The 19,142-nt window shown below is 37.0% G+C and overlaps 1 protein-coding gene across 4 annotated transcripts in view; it reads right to left on the reverse strand.

The window, feature by feature from the left end:
* ATP6V0A4 (ATPase H+ transporting V0 subunit a4) overlaps positions 1 to 19,142 on the reverse strand; it is a 44,919-nt gene that overhangs the window by 3,615 nt on the left and 22,162 nt on the right. For 2 of the 4 annotated variants that reach the window (XM_039362288.1, XM_039362301.1), the window contains 13 exons: positions 17,932 to 18,025; positions 17,181 to 17,393; positions 15,428 to 15,578; positions 12,609 to 12,748; positions 11,737 to 11,894; positions 10,683 to 10,776; positions 8,881 to 8,999; positions 8,444 to 8,660; positions 6,034 to 6,141; positions 3,768 to 3,899; positions 3,277 to 3,394; positions 1,892 to 2,063; positions 115 to 1,349 (listed from right to left, as the gene is read on the reverse strand). In XM_039362288.1, the coding sequence (XP_039218222.1) occupies positions 1,259 to 1,349; positions 1,892 to 2,063; positions 3,277 to 3,394; positions 3,768 to 3,899; positions 6,034 to 6,141; positions 8,444 to 8,660; positions 8,881 to 8,999; positions 10,683 to 10,776; positions 11,737 to 11,894; positions 12,609 to 12,748; positions 15,428 to 15,578; positions 17,181 to 17,393; positions 17,932 to 18,025 (1,807 nt within the window). In that variant the 3' untranslated portion in view covers positions 115 to 1,258. Of the gene's footprint in view, positions 1 to 114; positions 1,350 to 1,891; positions 2,064 to 3,276; positions 3,395 to 3,767; positions 3,900 to 6,033; positions 6,142 to 8,443; positions 8,661 to 8,880; positions 9,000 to 10,682; positions 10,777 to 11,736; positions 11,895 to 12,608; positions 12,749 to 15,427; positions 15,579 to 17,180; positions 17,394 to 17,931; positions 18,026 to 19,142 lie in introns of those variants that run through there. The other 2 variants (XR_005558998.1, XM_039362309.1) reach the window with 2 other exon arrangements.

A 19,142-nucleotide genomic window follows, 5' to 3' on the forward strand; every position in this document is an offset into this window, starting at 1 on the left:
GTGTGTGTGTGTGTGTGTGAGTGAGAGAGAGAGAGAGAGAGAGAGAGAGAGAGAGAGAGAGAGAGAGAGAGAGACAGAGACAGAGAGAGAGAGAGAGAGAGACAGAGAGACCAGGATGATTGTAAAAATTTATTTTTGTTTTGTGACTAAATCCAAGAACAAGCACTTGAGTGGAGGAAATAGGAAAACCACACATTTTATCTTTTACACTAGGTTGTGAATTTAAATTTTACATAATGTAATATTGGAGAGAGAGAAGCAAATAGGCAGTTTTTGTCCTTGGTTTTATATTCATGTTTGAGTTTCAGCATGCTGTTTGAATATGTGATAGTACAATCACAATTGTGAGACTGTTTCAACAAACTTTACCAACAAGTAAAATATAAATCAAGAGCAGATTTGGCAGTTCTAATAGTGGTAAGTTAACGTTGGAATTTCATTCCTATGATGATAATAAAATCCTGGTTCATGCCTTATTTACCATTCAGATTTCATTAGACAGATCAATAATTTCAGAATTATGGTTCATTAAGTGAGGAATGTCTGACAATTGTTATGTGAATCGAGACTTGATATGTTTTGTTTTTTAATTTTCCTATTTTTTTTTAAAAAAGAAAGAATACCTAATCATATGGTAGTGTACACCAGCAGAGTCAAATGGTATTTCTAGTTCAGAAACAGTTGCAGTGAATTCATTTGCATCCAAAACATAATAGTGAAAGAAAAGGTGTGGTTTACATGAATGGGAGAGATGAAGTTTCCATCAACTTTCACAATTCTTACTTCATTATTTTGACAAAATGGTTGGATTTTACACACACCTCTGAGTCAGTGTTTCTCCACCTTAGCAACTTTAAGAGATGTGAACTTCAACTCCCAACTCCTGGTTGGGGAATTCTGCAAGTGGAAGTCCACACGTTCTTAAAGTTGCTAAGGTTGAGAAAGACTGCTCTAATTGTTTGATGGGGTTATTTTTCTAAATGGATTGCAAAGAGAAAGCAGCCTTTTTCCAACCTAGTACATTCCAGAAGTGCTAGAAGCAAATTTTTCAGAATTCCTAAGCAGTAGAAGAGTCACAGTCCTAACACATCTGGAGAATAGGCAGAGCTTTTATTATGCTGACAACATGTTTGGTGTCTAAAGTCCTAGTGTGGAAGTTCTGTATCCCTCCTGGCTCTTAATTCTCAAGGAAATGCTCACCAAGAAAAAGAATAGCAGAAACCTCAGAAGTTTCAGATTTCAGCATCATTAATAGGAGTCATTCTTCGTTTCTTTCTATTATGGTCTTGAAAGAGAATGGTGCAAAGGAACAGCCAGAACCAGAATAGAATTTGTTCTGGAATTCCACCCTGATAGGAAAAAGATGAAATGATTTCTTTACTTTTATTGTTTTTACCCCATTTTTCTCTGAAAAATAAAAAAGCAGTTGGCCCAAAAAAGGAGAAAGAGTACAATACAAATAGATTAAGGTAAGATATCTTTCAATGGAACAAAACTTTGAAGTGCCAGAAGAAATTAAAAAGGCTACAATTTCCAACTTCTCCATTGCTAGTGGGGCCACTGAAGAAAGGGACCTTGAATGACCTTATTGTTGTGGGATTGTTTCAGGCTAGTTTTTCCCCCAACTTTGCATCTACCAGATATGTGAAACTATAACTCCCATCATATTCACTCAACATGGTTCTGGTCTAGAGCCCTATCAATATTTCACAACCAATTACCCATAATATCATGCATATTTATATGCATATTTCAACTATTCTTTGAGCCATGCAATGCAAACATCGCAGGAAATGTGCACACCTTCCTGTTACTATGGTTTTGGGGGGGAGAGGTTGGCTGATTCAGAAGGAAACATCTGTGCCTTAGAGTTCTTATACAATCTACTTACCAATGAAGCCTGAGTGCATGCAGAAAGGCAGAAAGACCTTCCATGATGAGTAGAATTGCTATTGTCAGAGCAGCAAACACAGTAAAGAGGACAAAAATCCCAATGAGTCCTATCCAGCCAGTCATTTTAAAGCCTTGTGAAAACAGCAAAGTCCAAAGAACCTCTGAGAGCTCTGAAAAACAAGGAAACACAAAATAAGCTGAATTCCAAGAAGCTTCAAGGACATACCTGGGAACAGAGTTGGCTCAAGGAAGACTTTTTACTAGGTGTCAAGGTTTAGGTTTAAGGCACTCATTTCAGATCATGAAACCCCCATTCTTCCCAAAAGAATTAGGCTGATTTAGAAGTGGATGCAAAGAGGGCCTTAAGGCATTAATTTCAGTCTTAAAACCCTCCATTGCTGCAGAGAAGGACCCAGAATTTAAGTTCTATGCACTCTAGTGCATCTTAGTCTTGTTCTGCCTGATCTAAATGTCAAGTATGGCAGATAATTGGAAAACATTGACAGAAGTGATACTCCTAACTGTCTACGGGGAGATACAAGGTAGCAATTATGACCATCGGATCACAGGCTGAATGGCATGGTCACAGTGACCTTTTTATGATTTTTGATCCCTCCTGTAAATGTCCCTGCACCACCACCCTTTCCTATTCTAATAAAAGATTACAATACTCTGGAAAAGCTCTAGAAACACAGATACTAGCAGTTGTTAGATAACTATCAACAAGGAAAGAATTCCTACAACTAGGAACATAGGGAAAAATTGCTAAGAACCAAAGTGCACAAGTATCTTTGAAAAAAATTGGTAGAACCACAACAGAGCTCAGGATAACTCAGTTTTGTCCTAATCTGCAAACTTTAACTGGACTAAATATTTTCCAGTTTTAATTTGCACTGCTTAGTGCCTTGCAACTGCTCCTTCACATCATTCACTTAGTATTAGAATGATGCAAGTTTTATTTCTCATTGTGACTAAACTAGATTAAACCTAGCTCACTGGATCAGTGCAACATCAAAGTGCAGTTTTCAAGAGTAATGTTACAACAAATTTATCTGCTTGCAGCCTTAAAAGAAGCACCTAATTGCTATCTTGAAGGAATCAGAAAATTATAAAAATATAATTAACATCTTTGGTTGAAAAGGTTACAACCCTGATTAAAAGAGATTATTCGAAATCTTCTGTAACCTGACGTTGTCCAGCTTCCATCATGTCCATCTAGCATAATCAATGTCCATGATACCTGAGGAACTACAATACCAGCCATCGGTGGGCACAAGACTGGTGAAGACTGTTCTGAGTGGATACCAAATATTGATGTATCTTAACTGATGGCCCAACCCGACTCTTTTTCATAGTCAAGAGGATCAGTAGCTGTAAACTCACGTGCATGAGCCAGGCTAAGTGCCCAAAGCCGGAGATAGGAAGCTGTATTGGAAATACAACCCAAGCAATATTCAATGGTGTGGATCGCCTGGTGCACACAGATGTCTCCAAAGTTGAACTGCAATAAGGGTTTTTAGGAAAATAAGGTTAAATACTCCTATAATGTTTCCCATTCATTGTACTGCAATAAATGGAACTTGATTTAGTTATTTTTCAATAAATCCTATTGATTTCAGTCAATTTATTCTAAACACCATTAAATCTAGAAACAGTAAATGGGTTCTAAACAGCACTACATCGAGAAACTAAATGGGTTCCAAAGAAAGTGTGAATGGGATTCACGGACCCCAAAACGTTTTAAGCATACACACCACCAGCACTACTTAAATCATACTAAATTAATTGAATTATTGTACTAAATTAATTGAGTTATTGTACTTCCTTTAAATCTTAAATCTTCCTGCATCTTCCTGCATCTTCCTGCATCTTACTTCTCCATGGTCATGTCCTCCATGTCCTCCACTGCTATCAACTTCTTGGTTTGTTTTCTCAGAGTGGTTGGAGTCCATGATCTCTACTTCAATATCACCAGTAGGACTTTCTGAGAGACTTGATGAAGCCAGCTTTAGAGAAACCAACAAAGATTGATTATCAGCATCTGATAATAATCCTTTGGGTCCCCATATTTTTCCCAATACTTGAACAAAGCAAGAAATGGAGCTCCATGATGACACCCATGCTTTGTAAACAGGAAATCTCAAGTTAAATCCTCCATATTTTCAGCCTGATGTGAAAAAAAGACATGCCTGAACTTCCTGGAATCAAAGCTGCTGCCAGCCAATGAAGACAGATTTGGGATTATGTTCTGACTTGGTGTAAGATACCTCCCTATAATTCACACAACAAAGTATTGATCACAAAAATAATGAATATGACTTATTGTACTCTAGCCAACTGTGATCGCAATCTTTTGTACCCATTTCTGTGGGTTGGTTCAGGTACAATGTTACACGGTGACTTATTCTGACTGGAATTTAAATCATAATTTATGTTCCAAACACATAAGCAAGCCATGGTTGGTGCAGTTCCTCATTTGTCTGCCTTTTTTTTTTTTTTGCAGTAGCAGTTTTTAAAAACTGGAATAAAATCATGTTATCTTTAATGGTTTTTAAAGAATTGCCCCAATTCTTGTTTGCAAACTGGCTTTAACTTTCATCTGACAGATCCTGATCTGGCAGTTATTCCAAAGGCATATGAAATGGTATTTGTTCAGACATTTATGACCTTGACTTGATATGACAGATTGAATACCGTATTATGGCATTTCTGCCTGAGCCTGCCCAAATTTAACTCTCTCTATTGAAATAGTAAACATTTTCCTAAGAGGAAGAAAGTTTCCAAATTGACAGGATAGAGTAGGTTCAGCAAATGGTGAAAAGGTGCTACAGGGAGTTAGGGATGGCCTGAAGAAATCTGGAGTGTTTGGTATAGGGAAAAAATATTCAGGTGCATAAAAGGGTACTGTAGAGAAGATAGGCTCAAGATATAGAAGGATCTTCAGACTTGAACCCTGAGTGCTACCTAACAAAATGCAATTCAGTGGTGAGAAAAGCAAGGTTCTACATTTAGGCAAGAAAAACGAAATGCATAGGTATTAAATAGCTGATACCTGTTCAATAGCAGTAATTGCAAGGGGGATCTAGGTATTCTGGTGCACAACCACTTAAGTGTGAGCCAGCAATGGCAAAAAAGCCAATGCATCAGCAGAGGGATAGTATCAAGATCATGCAAAATGATAGTACCACTTTATACTGCACTAGTAAGACCACATTTGGTATCCAGTTCTGGTCATCATGATACAAAAAAGATTTGCAGAGAAGAGCAACAAGGAAGATTAGGTGTCTGGAGGCTAAACTGTAAAATGAACAGTTGTGGGAATTAGATATGTCTAATCTAGCAACGAGAAGGACTAGGGGTGATATGATAGCAGTCTTCCAATATTTGAGGGACTGTCACAGAGAAGACAGGGTCAATCTATTATCCAAAACACCTGAGGGCAACTGGAAGATCAATAAAAAGAGAAGCAACCTACAACTAAAGAGAAACTTCCTGACAATGAGAACAATTAATCAGTAGAATGGCTTGCCTCCAGAAGTTGTGTGTGCTCCATCACTGGAGGTTTTCAAGAAAAAGAGATTAGACAATCATTTGTCCAGAATAGTATAGTATACCGTTTCCTGTTTGAGCAAGGTGTTGGACAAGAAGACCTCCAAGGTCCTTTCCAATCCTGTTATTCTATGTTCTAATATTACAGATACCCAGATTTCATTTAAATATAAAAGAACAACTTCCAGATGATAAGATTTGTACAACAGTGGAACAGTCTTCTTACAGAAGCTGTCGATTCCCGACCTCTGAAGTTTTTTGAGAAGAGGGTGGATTTTCATCTCTCATTGATTACTTACCTTTTTTCTCCATTCACTGCAAAAAGTTGGTTTACATCAGGGGTAGGCAACCTTGGCTCTTTTATGACTCGTGGACTTCAACTCCCAGAATTCCTGAGCCAGCCTTGCTGGCTCAGGAATTCTGGGAGTTGAAGTCCACGACTCATAAAAGAGCCAAGGTTGCCTGCCCCTGGTTTAAATGGTTTTTGGGATGCCTTCCAACTCTACAATTCAATGTTTCTATGATATTTGCCCCAGTCTTCTGTCTTTATCTATGTAGCAATCCCTTGACAGAAAAGACCCTTTCCCTTACTTTATCCTGAGCTTTCTGATGCTTGGCTCGAATAATAAAAGGCTGAATCAGAAGCATCCAAGGTATGGCAATCAAGGCGAAAATGACCAGGAAAGTTTGAACTTCTTGCTAGGAAAAAAAAAAAGACAATTGATGCTATCATACACAACTCTAAGCCAGTGTCAAACTCACAACGTCACATGATGTGTCATGACATATCGTGACTTTTTTTCCATTGCCAGCAATGGGGTGGGTGCGGTTTCGCCATGACGCATCCAGCCCGCGGGCCGGCAGTTTGACACCCCTGCTCTAAGCCAAATAAACCTAACTAATCAACAAACCATGTCTAAAGAAATCATGGCTTGGCACAATGTGTGAAATCTGTAAGTTTTCCATATCAAAGATTTCCAGGCTCCAGCTATACTTATTAATAGCTACATGAAAGCCTTTTCCGTTTTCCTTTAATCATAAGATACTTCTATCAGAAAACCATAATGATCTGGCTGCAGCTAATTACATGAGTGTTTCTTACTGAAGTGTGATTTTATTTGCATAAAAGTATCATGATCTGATGGATGACCCTTACCCACAACGATGTGGCTGGAATATTTAAATGCCTAGCTGGGCCATATATTATCATGCAAAAATAGATTCTACATGGTATGTGAGTTGTACTAAGCTATCACGGTTTGTTGAATGAATTTCAGAGGCAGACAAAAGATATTACAGTAGGGTTACCACAACTGGGATGCAAAAATCTGAATAGTCATTAGATGGCATCAATAAATTTAAAAAAATAAATAAATGATACAGAACACTAAATCTTTGCTGCCATCTAGTGGATACCTGGTAGCCTAAATATACTATCTTAAATTATGACTTTTCCAATGAGGCTAACTTCTAAATGCTTGTGTGTAATAGACTGAGATCAAGAAATAACTCAAATTGGTCAGAACGAGAAAGGTTTCTCAAGTCAGTCTCTGCCTGAAAGAATAAATTAATTATCTATAAGGAGTTACAGTATAAATTTTAAATAGAAATGGGGCATGCGGGTTCACACGGGGTAGGAATGGGGTTCCACAAAAATTAAGAACTTGCATGATTGAAATCCTGCCTTTTTAATAATATGTTGTACAGTACTCATAAACAAGGGGCAGGGATTTGTTCACACAATTGCAGAGGCCATCTTGATTTTTGAACCCTTCCCATGAATACCACTGAGCCAAAGAAAATTATTTCCCTTTCAGTTTGACATTAATTCTCAGCTGCAAGCGAACAGAAATGACACTGAGTTTGCTTCAAGATAATGCAAGATGGTTAGACAATGACAGCAAGCTGACTGCAATTTTGCCCTTGAGTAAGTAAACAACCCAATTTGTCATCTACGTTTAAAAATATGCGCTGGCTGACTTATTTTTTTCTCTCTCTCTATGCAATGCTAATTCTGTATCCTGACCTAAATTATTATCATTCAGTTGAGTGATGTCTTCAGAACTTACCAGATCTGAATATCTATTTTTTTTACAAGCATAATTTAATGTTCCAAAACATCCAGGCTGCAAGTAGGTGGAGGACTATATACCAGCTACCAGTCTTGTAGTTACCTCATGTCCTGCTTAGCTAACCATTTTGCTACTGATGCCAAGGCCAGCTAAATAACCTATTTCGGAATAATGTTTCTCTGAGTCTGGCTTTTCATAGGACATAATGCTTTAAACTATAAAGTATTTTATTGGATTTGATTTTATACAATCTGTGAATGCAGACTTTCTATTTTTTTTCTTTGTGTATTATATGAAGATGGCCAAATATTGGTTAGTTTCACAGTAAGCCAAATTTTGGATTTGTTTGGCTTTACATGTTATGTGAATCCAGATATTTGCTCCACTTATTCATTTAACAAACTTGTACAGATGCCCATCTTAATAAATAACTCAAAGCTGCTAACAATAAATATAGATAAAGATACATTATTGTAAACAACAATGAAACTGTAGGAACTGAAGAATTGTTGAGATACCTCACGTCTATTTGACAACACAAAACAAGATATCCATGCTGGGCTGTACTATATAACAAACCAAGGCCAAACCTGATGTGTGGTCCCAGGGAGAATATCTACACACTTGCATTAGTATCTATATTACTATTGCAATATCTCTGTATTATGATACCGAATGCTTATGTGCAGCGCTGTCTGTACATAACAGATATAACTACCATAACACTGAAATGTTAGCACGTGGGCAATAACATCATCACACAACTGCTGTCATTATGTGCTTGCTGATGTGAATAAAATGTGCTGTTTGTTAGATGTGCTGAAATGAGTAGGACTGAATCATAACCAACACATACATCAAATAAAAGCTCTCTAATTGTAGTGATAGATTTCATTTGACATTCATAGTTGACAATGAAACATTTATACCTGATGCTCATATAAAGGACGATTTGTTGAATCGTCGTAACTAAACATAAACATATTGATAAAGTGAATGAGGATGCTTGGAGCGTTCTGGACATTATTCACATTAAATCGGCACCACTTGAAAATAATCATGAAGACGAGGTAACCAAATAGGGAGATTATGAAGATCATCTCTGGAATGAACTGCAGGACAATGTTGGTAGTTTGCTTGAAATAACTAGACAAATAATGAAACAAGAGAAAGAAAGCATTACTAGGGTGGTTATAGATATCCATTACATAGTGTGATCTCAAGGAGGAGTAGAAAAACATAAAGATTAGTACGTGGAACACCAAGGGAAGTCAGTCACTCTGATATCTAGACGGAGTGGATTGGGACAGCTGCAGCAGAATATCATCCAAATGTTTGCTGTGCCTGTAAAGGCACTAACACTTACATATGGTTGAAGAGACTAAGTACCACCCCAAAAACCATGTGTGTGATTCCTATGATGACAGACATTTTCATTTTGTACGAGTTCAAGAAAGTCAGCTTATTGATGGCAATATTCCAGATCTGAAAAAAAATAGATAAGGAAAGCTAAGCATAAAAGACAATTGAATTCATAAACTAAAATACTTGCTTTCTTTCTATCCTTGGGGAAACACAGGGAGAAAGGAAGAAAGGTGACTGAAGATCACCTCTGTTAGGCTGAAGAATTGGAACCCAGTTAATCTTTGTTGCTCAATTGTTACAAGTTTATTAGAAAAAGAGAAAACATTAAATCTTTCATTTTTGTATTATTATAACAACACAGATGCCTCTGCTTCTATTTGGACCAAAACCAATTTTTTTCAAAATCAGTGCAGCTTTTCCAAGAATGCTATATTGCAGGTTACAAACATGAAACTGCGTATTTTCTCCATGGAGAAAAGCAACAAGTTGGGATTCAGGGTTTGAAAATATCATTTTTAGGGGCTGTGATCTTCCTATTTATGCTCTTTGCTTATCAACTCTACTTAAATAAAAATGCAGCTCAACCAAAGCTCGGTAGGTCTTGTTGAGGATAAGGAAATGTGGGATAAAACTTCCAGCTTAACATAAGTTGCTCTTCACTGACCAGAAAAAACAATAGATTTCTGGTTCTGCCAGAATATATTCAAGATCTCACACATTCACAAAATATGGGATGGAAAGAGATTTGTGCATGACGGATTGCTAAAGTATTTTTATTTTACGATTTGTATTTTATAGGTCTTTTAAAGAATGAACCAGCTGAAAGGCAATCTGTGCTGTACAGAGGGCTGTTCCTGGCAATGCTGGTTGATGAATTCTGGGAGTTGAAGTCCACAAGACATAAAAGGGCCAAGTTTGAAGACCCCTGCTGTAAGCAGAGGAGACACAGTCAAGTCTACTGCATCATTCTATGATGTATTCTGGAATCAGTCTGGAAGATGACTAGCTATCCATGCTGCCATCTGCCGGCCAGCTACACTGATCTCCTCTGACCGTCTTCATTTTTTTTTCTCTCGGGAACCCTTCCCTCTTTTAAAAATTATGGAGGACCCCAAAAGAGGCTTTGTTTGTATGGTTTATATTTATCAATATCCACCAAATTAAAAATTAAAATTGACGTATTCACTGCTACTACCACTTCTCATGATGGTCTGATAGGATTTTAATATTGTATTGTTTTTCAATATAGGTTGCTAAATAATTTTGATTTAATGTACCCCAAGTGGGTTCTGAGAGACCCCAGGATCCTAGGACCACACTTTAAAAATCACTGTCCTATGGTCTTTTGTCTTTTCTCATAATCAGAAATACCAACATCAGAAATGCTAGTTATGGAGGCTGGAAGAGAAACAGAATATTCCCAGCATTGTAAGGACTAAGCCTTCCTACCTTGTACCTTAATTTAGATTTTATTTTTTACATATTTTTTTCAGATACCTTCAATAAGACATTTATATTGAGGTTTTTTTTGGGGGGGGGGGGAAGCCTCATGACACAAGTTTAAAAAAATGTTAGAAATTTTTTGTTCCATTTTCCAGAAAAATTCAATACACAAAGCATTTTCCTACTTTTTCTGTAGCAATTTGTTTATATATTGTAGTAAAAAAAGACAGTTAAGACAAAGTTGTAGTCTTGGCTCTTAAAAACTTTTCGAGGAACCCTATGTTTCCTGACTTGAAGTCCCAATTGTTCATCCCTAATCTCTCTATTCCTTTTAATTGACAAATAATTATTTCTGATTACCGGATCAATTCCAAAAGGATAGGGGTTTCCGGAATATACACCTCTTGTTTTTGGATTTAACTGCAGAAAACCATTGTCGTGAACAATTTCATCCCTATGGATGAACAGAAAAATATTAAATTGTTAGGTTGTCACTGAGATGTGATAGCTTTTCTCATAATAAAATAGAATAAGAAGAAACACAATATAAATGCACTGAAGCCCACAACATTGGTTGTGCAGCTTCTATGTAGACAGCTCAGATAATGTGTGATTGTACTAGCAGCTTATATAATTTGTGTACATTCTTTCTTTTCCTGTGTTGATTCAGCTTGCTCTTTCTTCAATGAGCCCAAAGTCTCACTCTTCACACCTTCAAGATTATCTATTACTGTATAAACTATCCTACATTGTTCTATGATGATGCTCCTCCCTAAGTTAGGATGAAGTCTGGAATTTGATGACTTTAAGAACTCTTCTCTATAACTCATTACAAGCAAAGATATTTCTATATGTAGATCGCTGCAGAAGATACTAACATGGTAGGTCTCAATTTATATGTTTCTGTCACCTTGATGGTTAAAAGCGAATATTCTAGAGATCCTATAAAACAATTCTCCAATTCATCTGAATATGGACACCAGATGTCCTGGAAATTACATTAAGTAATTTTCAGATCCTTAAGATAAACATACTCATGTCTCTTGGAGACCTATAATTTCTATCACCACATCCATAGACAGACATTTCAGGGCTAGGGGTTATGAATAATTTGAGGGCTCTGTTTGGCTTCTATTATGAGCTTGACAGAATCAAAGTTTAGAATGAGCTCAGAATAAAATATTTAATAGCCATGCCTTTTCTGGATCAAACTGAGAGAAGTTTCCAGTAACTACTGTTTTCTGTTTCTTTTCATCAAAGTCAACTGCTGATTAAAGACAGCAATATTTATGAAATATGAAATGTTGCACTAGAGATTACTAGGGATAAATTCAGAAAGAGACTGTGGAACAAAAGAGCAAATTGGGCATTCAGCTGCTATTTTCTACAATTATAAACATTGTTTACCACTTACGTCCATACACCATTGTTGTACATGGGTCGGACACGCCAGGAAGATCCAAATATGTTGAAAGATTTGGAGAAGCAATCGTTGTAAATAAAGCCAGTGTAAATGGAAAAGATACTCATGAGTAGGATCAAGTAGCGTCCACCGAAAAAGATGTTCCAGATCTGCACAAGAATATTATATATAATCAAGGGATGATCAAGAATAGCAAACAAATGAAGTTTACTACAGTCTTATTTACAGAAGTCTTCTCCATTTGGCGTCTTCCAGAAATGTGGGATTGCAATTCCCAAAACCAACCATGTTGACTGGGAGGACATCAGGTCGAAGAGATATGCAAAAACAGTTTTTCACCTATTGTTTACTGCCTTGGAAAGAAATGAGTCATCTTCAGAGGCCCTTTTCACCATGAGAAGTGAGACGGGTGACAAGGAAGAAAGCCTGCTCAGATATGGGACTTTGCCTGAGGGGATTGGACTAGATGACCTCCAAGGTCCCTTCCATCATCATCATCATTATCCCTTTTCAGGGAGTATGACTGGCCCATTTACATCTCTTTTTCTCAGCATGGCTACAAGCTTGTTCTCAGTTTTAAAATGTTCTGTATGTTAAGTTGCTTTGGATAGTTAGACGTGCGAAATATAAATTTAATAAATAACAGCTTTCGTTTGTTATCAACTGGTTGATTGGCTTCCTCTCATTGCTTGATTGTTTTTCTGTGATCTTTTAAAACACAATTTTAGAAACATTATGCTTTAAATAACAGTGTAATCTTGCCCACGAATTTCAGAGATTGGGCAGAGTAGAACATAATAAATAAACAAACATTTTGAAAACTGCTTGCTGTAAGCATTGAGATATCACCTTAAACCACTTACCTCGTTCTTGCTTTTCTGAGCTAAAAAGGACTTTTCATTGCTGATCATCCACAGAGCAAAACCCAGCATGACTGCACCATGACCACAATCGCCAAACATCACCGCAAACAAAAAAGGGAAGGTAATGATAGTGAAGGGGGCTGTGGGAAAGAAAAAGACTATCACATCACTTGTTAAAAACATACACATTGCAAATCAATTGAGGTTTCAATGAGAGAACATTAAAAAAAATGGATGCCTCTAATTTTTTTTAAATTGTTATCCTGCCTTTTTTATATATACTGTACAGCTCAAAGTAGCTAACGTACCAATACTCCTTCCTCCTTTTATTTTCCCCACAACAACATCATGAAGTGAGTTGGATTGAGAGAGAGTGACTGGGCCAAGATCACTCATCAGGGTTTTTTTCATAACTAAGGTGGGACTAGAAGTCATAGTCAGCTGATTTGTAGGTTAACACTTTAACTAATACACCAGTTTGATTTAATTTCAAAAGCCATTGTTTCTGTAATTGGAAATTAGGAGAAATGAAGTCAGTAGTTGGAGGAAGTGACTGCTAGTCTTGCTGTTAAGGGTCACTCCCAAAGAGCCAGGAATACAATATCACATTTCTCTGTTCAACTGATTTACTAGAAGGGACAAGCTTTATTTCCAGGGTCCCACAAAAAGCAAGGGGATTCCAAATTACTTCACAAGCAACTTTTTATTATGAATGCTGATGATTTTTACACATATACATATGTGTATGTATGGATCTAAGAACACTTTTCCCTGATACTGAAAGTCTGTTTCCCAGCTTCTGAGAAGCAATGGAAAACCTGGCCAGAGAGAGAAAAAATGAATATATTATGGAGCACTGAGGGGAAATCTACTCATTTTTCATTCCCCCCCCCTTATTTATTGATGCCAGAAGGTGCAGTTTTGACTACAATTGGGAATCAGCTGATAAATCTGCTAATTTAAGTTAGGGCCGCCCCGTCTTTTAACCAAAACTTGAAGTGAGACTAATGCCCTGGTCCAATGAGAATTTTAAAATATGCTTTCCCAATTGGAATCAACAGATGGCACTGTTACACAATATATTATGCTAGTTTTACACACACACACACACACACACACACACGTGTGCACACACACACATATAAATAATATAATATAATATAATATAATATAATATAATATAATAATATACATATTGAAATGCTATTAATTTAAAATCACGTTTTGGGGGGGGTTGAAGTACCCCAAGCAGAGAGATCGGCATCTATCAAAAATGAATTCTAACTAGCAATTATAATTAATTTCTATAAAATAATTAACTTCTATAAAAACATGGGCAATTGTACTGAATATCTGAAATTAAATGTTTGTTCGCCTAATTATATTGTTAATTCATCTCCTTAGTCCTTACAGGACCTGCATATTATATATGTATATGTATATGTATATATTTTCATAAACTACATTTATTAATTTTTAAACATTTTCTAGATAAGACTATAATTTTAGGATCTGGACTTAAAAGATTTATGGAAGTCTCTTATTTTAGATCGAGGCCTCTCAATCTTTTTAAATTTTAATCCTCAAAAATCTCTCTATAAAAAAAATTGTCTTTGACAATTATAGAAACAAGAAAAGCCAAAAATCCTTTATATGCTTCCAAGTAGTCTATTATTATATTGGTTATTTATAGTAACCTTTAAAGATATACAATTTCAATGCCTTACTTTGAATTTCATCTAGGCTAGCTCTGAGTTCTACCTGCAATATATATTGCATGTATATTGTAAGAGAAGCAGTATTTTAGGTGGTAATATTTTATTTGTTTGTTTACTGTTTATTTCACACCTTTATTATTTTTACAAATAACTCAAGGCAGCAAACATATCCAACACCTTCCTCCTATTTTCCCCACAACAAAAACTCTGTGAGGTTGGTTGGACTGAGAGAGAGTAAGTGGCCCAAGGTCACCTGGCTGGCTTTCATGGCTAAGGCAGAACCAGAACTCACAGGTCTCCTGCTTTCTAGCCTGATGTCTTAACCCAGGGGTCTTCAAACTTGGCCCTTTTATGACTTATGGACTTCAACTCCCAGAATTCCTCAGCCAGTGTGCCTGGCTGAAGAATTCTGGGAGTTGAAGTCCACAAGTCATAAAAGGGCCAAATCTGAAGACCCCTGCTAACCACTAGACTAGAATAAGAGTTGGAAGAGACCTTGGATGTCTTCTAGTCCAACCTCCTTCTCAAGCAGGAGACCCTATACTATTTCAGACAAATGGCTGTCCAATCTCTTTTTAAAAACGTCCAGTAGGGCACCCACAACTTTGCAAGGCAAACCATTCCACTAATTGATTGTTATAACTATCAAGAGATTTCTCTTTATTTCTAAGTTGGATCTCTCCTTGATTAGTTTCCATCCATTCCTTCTTATCCTGCTCTCATGTGCTTTAAACAATAGAAGTCTATGGAGATTCTCAGTAATCTAGGTCAAAGTTGTCTCAAAGGTGCTTTTTTTTTCTTTTCAAAAAGCAACTGGACTGTTTTTTATTTAAGGAAGAAGAGGAAGACGTTTCACTTCTTATCCAAGAAGCTTTACCAGTTATAATGAAATAAATAACTTATTTGGAAAACAGGTTGACCTCCCTCTTCTTAGACCAGAGATTTATATGTGTGGAAGATCTACCCCAAAGGTAGCAAGTGATCATTAGCATGTGGATACATTTGGCATAAAAGAAACAGACAGCATAAAGATCTTTAAACAAAGTCACTGAAAATATGCTATCTTTAAAAAAGGGTCAAAATAAATCAAAGTCCATATACCTGGGTTAATCTCCCTATAATTCCCAACACCATAAGCATCTACAATGGCCTGGAATCCAGCAGTGAATTTATTGGTTCGGTTAAAAGTAGGAGGATCCAGCTTGGTCTGTATAGCAGTCAGGATGGGGCTGATTGTAGAACCACTTCGTTCCTGAGAACAAGTCAACAATGGTTAGAATTAGACAGTGATTACGTCCACTATAAATTTCTCCCAACTCCATGTTTCTATTAGTCTACTGCAGTGTTTCTCAATCTTGGCAACTTTAAGCTGTGTGGACTTCAACTTGCCAGAATTACTAAGCCAGCATGGTGACTGGGAATTCACAGTGTTGAAATCCTCATGGCTTAAAGTTGCCAAGATTGAGAAACACTGGTCAAGTGCCTAGAATCTCAACAGATTGGATGTTAGGTTACCCAAACAGTTAAATAAATAAATACATTTACACTAAAGTGTTAAAATTGGCTGTATATTACACTCACAGCTGTAGCCTCTACCAAAAAATAATGGGAACAAAAGTCTTTAGGGAGCTGTCAGTGAGAATTTGTGGAGTCTTTCTCACTGTTGGAAAATGACTTCAGTTTAATTTGTCTGGGAATCCCTGTGCCCACATCCAAGGAAATACACATGCCACTCACACGTTAATCAAATATACATGCCATTCACACAGTAATAGATTGGTATTTATTAAATATTAGCAAATATCAAAAATTGTTAGAATCGGACAAAAGGAGGTTAAAAGAGAGACACATGAACAACAGACAAAAGCTAAAAAGAGCAGGGAATTTAATAACAATTATATACATTACTTATATCTATATATTAACAAAAGACTTTCAAGAGCCCCTGAAAACAATACTGTAGTTAATTAGCACAGATAATCCCTTTCATTTATTTAATTATTCCAGATTTAGTTATTCCAGATTTAACCCTTCTAAGTACATAGCAAAATGTATATGTCAGTAGTATTTCTATTTCCAACAGAGATGAGAAGTTGGGCACCAGATGATCCTCCTCTATTCTGCACCATGAAAAAAATATCTGTCTAAGTAGGCCAGAACTGGAAATCAACTCCATAAAAAGGTTAAAAGTATATTTATCACATTTGGTTGAACAACAGAATCTTACAAGTCTGTCTGGGCTGTACCTACTCCTCCTTCTTATATTCCTGTGAATTAGGAGGTATTTGGCTGAGCCTTTCAAAATGTTATCTGTCTGCTGTGGACTTAAAACATTTTTTCACTCCTTTGTTGCTTTGCTTAACAGAGCTTATATATCTCCATTAAGTCATTTTCTTTACTCTCTCTGCATTATTCAACACTTACCAGTCCTTTTTCTAATAGAAAAAAATATATTAGTCAGGGCTGAACTGTGGATTCCGTGGTGCTCTCTGAGCTTGGTTGCTTGCAGAAAAAAGGACTGAATGAAATGTGCAGACATTTCATTACCCAACTAGGGAATATCTTGTGCTGGAGAGTGTGTGGTTTGCTCCCTGTTTATATGTAGGAATTTGCCTTGCCAGTTTGGTGGGGATGTGGTTTTCTCCTTGATAGTTCCTTGATGAGAATATTGTTTCTTCTTGATTGTTGACTTGGTAATAATCTAGTATTAGCAATGTTCTCTGTGAGTAATGAAATGCCTGCAACTTTCATTCAGGCCTTTTATTCCTGCAAGGCAAAGTAAGTAGTTTGCTACAGATTCAGGGCATTCAGTTGAGTAAATATAGTTTTCTATGAATGACACAATTCTCCTTACCATTCCCTGATTCAGTGCTCTTTTTATCCTAAGGATATCTACCACAGGGAACCAGATCTCTGCAATGACACACTGCTGGGTGACATCAATGTTGCAAGAATTCAAGATGTGATAGATGGCTTTCATTTTCCTCACTTTGATTCCCCAGGCCCACAGGTTTGCAGATGCTTCCTTCAACAGCCCCTGTCGATGGGACTCAGTTTGGGTGATCACCTGTAAGTAGGGGCAAAGGTTTAGTTTAGGAACCCAACAAATATATGGGCTACAATTATTAAAAATTCCCAGCCAGCCTGCAGAATGCTCTTCCTGGTTGAGGAATTCTGTGTGGGATGAAAGAACAGCTTAAGATTCATAGTTTATATTTGCTCTGTCCCATTATTGGGACCATTTGATTAATTTTCCAGCCTCTTACATTTCATTCCCATCCCATATCAGCAGCTTTCCCACCTATTGTTCTACCTGCTATTTGTCCTGATGACAACCATAGTGGTGTTTTATTTTAATTGGCAGCTGCCATTTAAATCTCCCATTGTGCCCTAAGTGATGTGGCTCTGAATCATTATAAGAAGCAAAGAGAATGGTCTCTAGATACAACTGCTTGCTGACTGGCACCCTAGGAAAGAGGCTAGGACACATACCTGAACTACATACTCTCCACTTTTTCTAGAGTTCCAATAGCTGCTTATAGATTGGCACATGCTGACATACGGCGTACTCCAAATTACTACAAGCAAGGCTAAAGACTACTTACTGTGTTGAGATCTTCAATCCTTGTGTTCACACCAGCAGCCACTTCTCGGCGTTCTCCAGCTGACTCAGAACAGGGATATACAGTGGCACGGAACCTAATGAAGAAACAACACCTGTTTCCAGCCATTCTGTCCACTAAAATGCACTTTATAATAAAAATATGGAAGTTGTAATTGCTAGAAAAGGCAGTAGCTAGATTGCTAACTAGTACAAGGTACACAGATCCCATAAGGCTTTCCCAATGAAAGTTCTACAGTAGTTGCCAACTGCTAAAGGGACAATCTAAGACAAATCTGCTTTTTAAAGCAATTTTGAATGGCTCAAGAGTTGACTAGCTAAATGGCTTAAGGACTATTAAGAGCTTATCAGGCCATTAAGTTCTTTAGGAGGAATGTTTTGGAGTCATCTTTCTCAGAGACTCATCTACCTAATATGAAGGAGAAAGCTTTCTTTCTGTTGATCCCAGGCTATCAGGGATATTCTATTGGGAGTATTATTTGGTTCCCCCTTGTGTTTTTAGAGAATCAGTGAAAATGCTTTGTTTTTGCTAGACTTTTCATTTTTATTGCTCCTGCAAATTGCCCACCCTATTAGTCTCTCATCTGTAAAGAGCAAATATACCAGATATTTTGGTATAAACTTTTGGAATGGATGTGTTCTAAGAATATTTTGTTCACAAGCAGGCAGATTGAGCTCCCCTTGCTATCCTATTGCTCTTGGTGAAGTCAAGATCTGAGATAAAGAGTAACATTTACTCTTTCAGCTCCATCTGCCTGTTGACTTTTTCCACATAACGTGTATCAAAAGAGAAGGTCTGAATGTTTTAATTAACATTATTATTTTTCAGGAACTGTGGGACAGAGAGAGAGAGAGAGCAAGGCAGGAATGTCATAATGTCACTAGTGGCTGCACAGACCACTGGAGCTTAAGATATCTTTTTACATAATTTCTAGAGTAGATTATTTTAACAGCCAAATTGATTTGTTGCAATGCTGTATAGAATGACTGGATTTTCCATTACTAGGCAACCTGAAAACTGGGGGGAAAGTGCTTCATTGTAAGAGGGAAGTGCTACCTATCCAGTGGCACCATCAAACTTGCAGAATGGTGGGCTTAATATTACACTAGCAATAGCACTAAGACTTATATACCACTTCACAGTGCTTTACAGCCCTTTCTAAGCGGTTTACAGAGTCAGCATATTGCCCTCAA

The sequence above is a fragment of the Crotalus tigris genome, unplaced genomic scaffold (assembly GCF_016545835.1).
Source record: "Crotalus tigris isolate CLP2741 ecotype Arizona unplaced genomic scaffold, ASM1654583v1 scf7180000017588.1960692, whole genome shotgun sequence".
In the NCBI taxonomy this organism is placed as follows: Eukaryota; Metazoa; Chordata; class Lepidosauria; order Squamata; family Viperidae; genus Crotalus; species Crotalus tigris.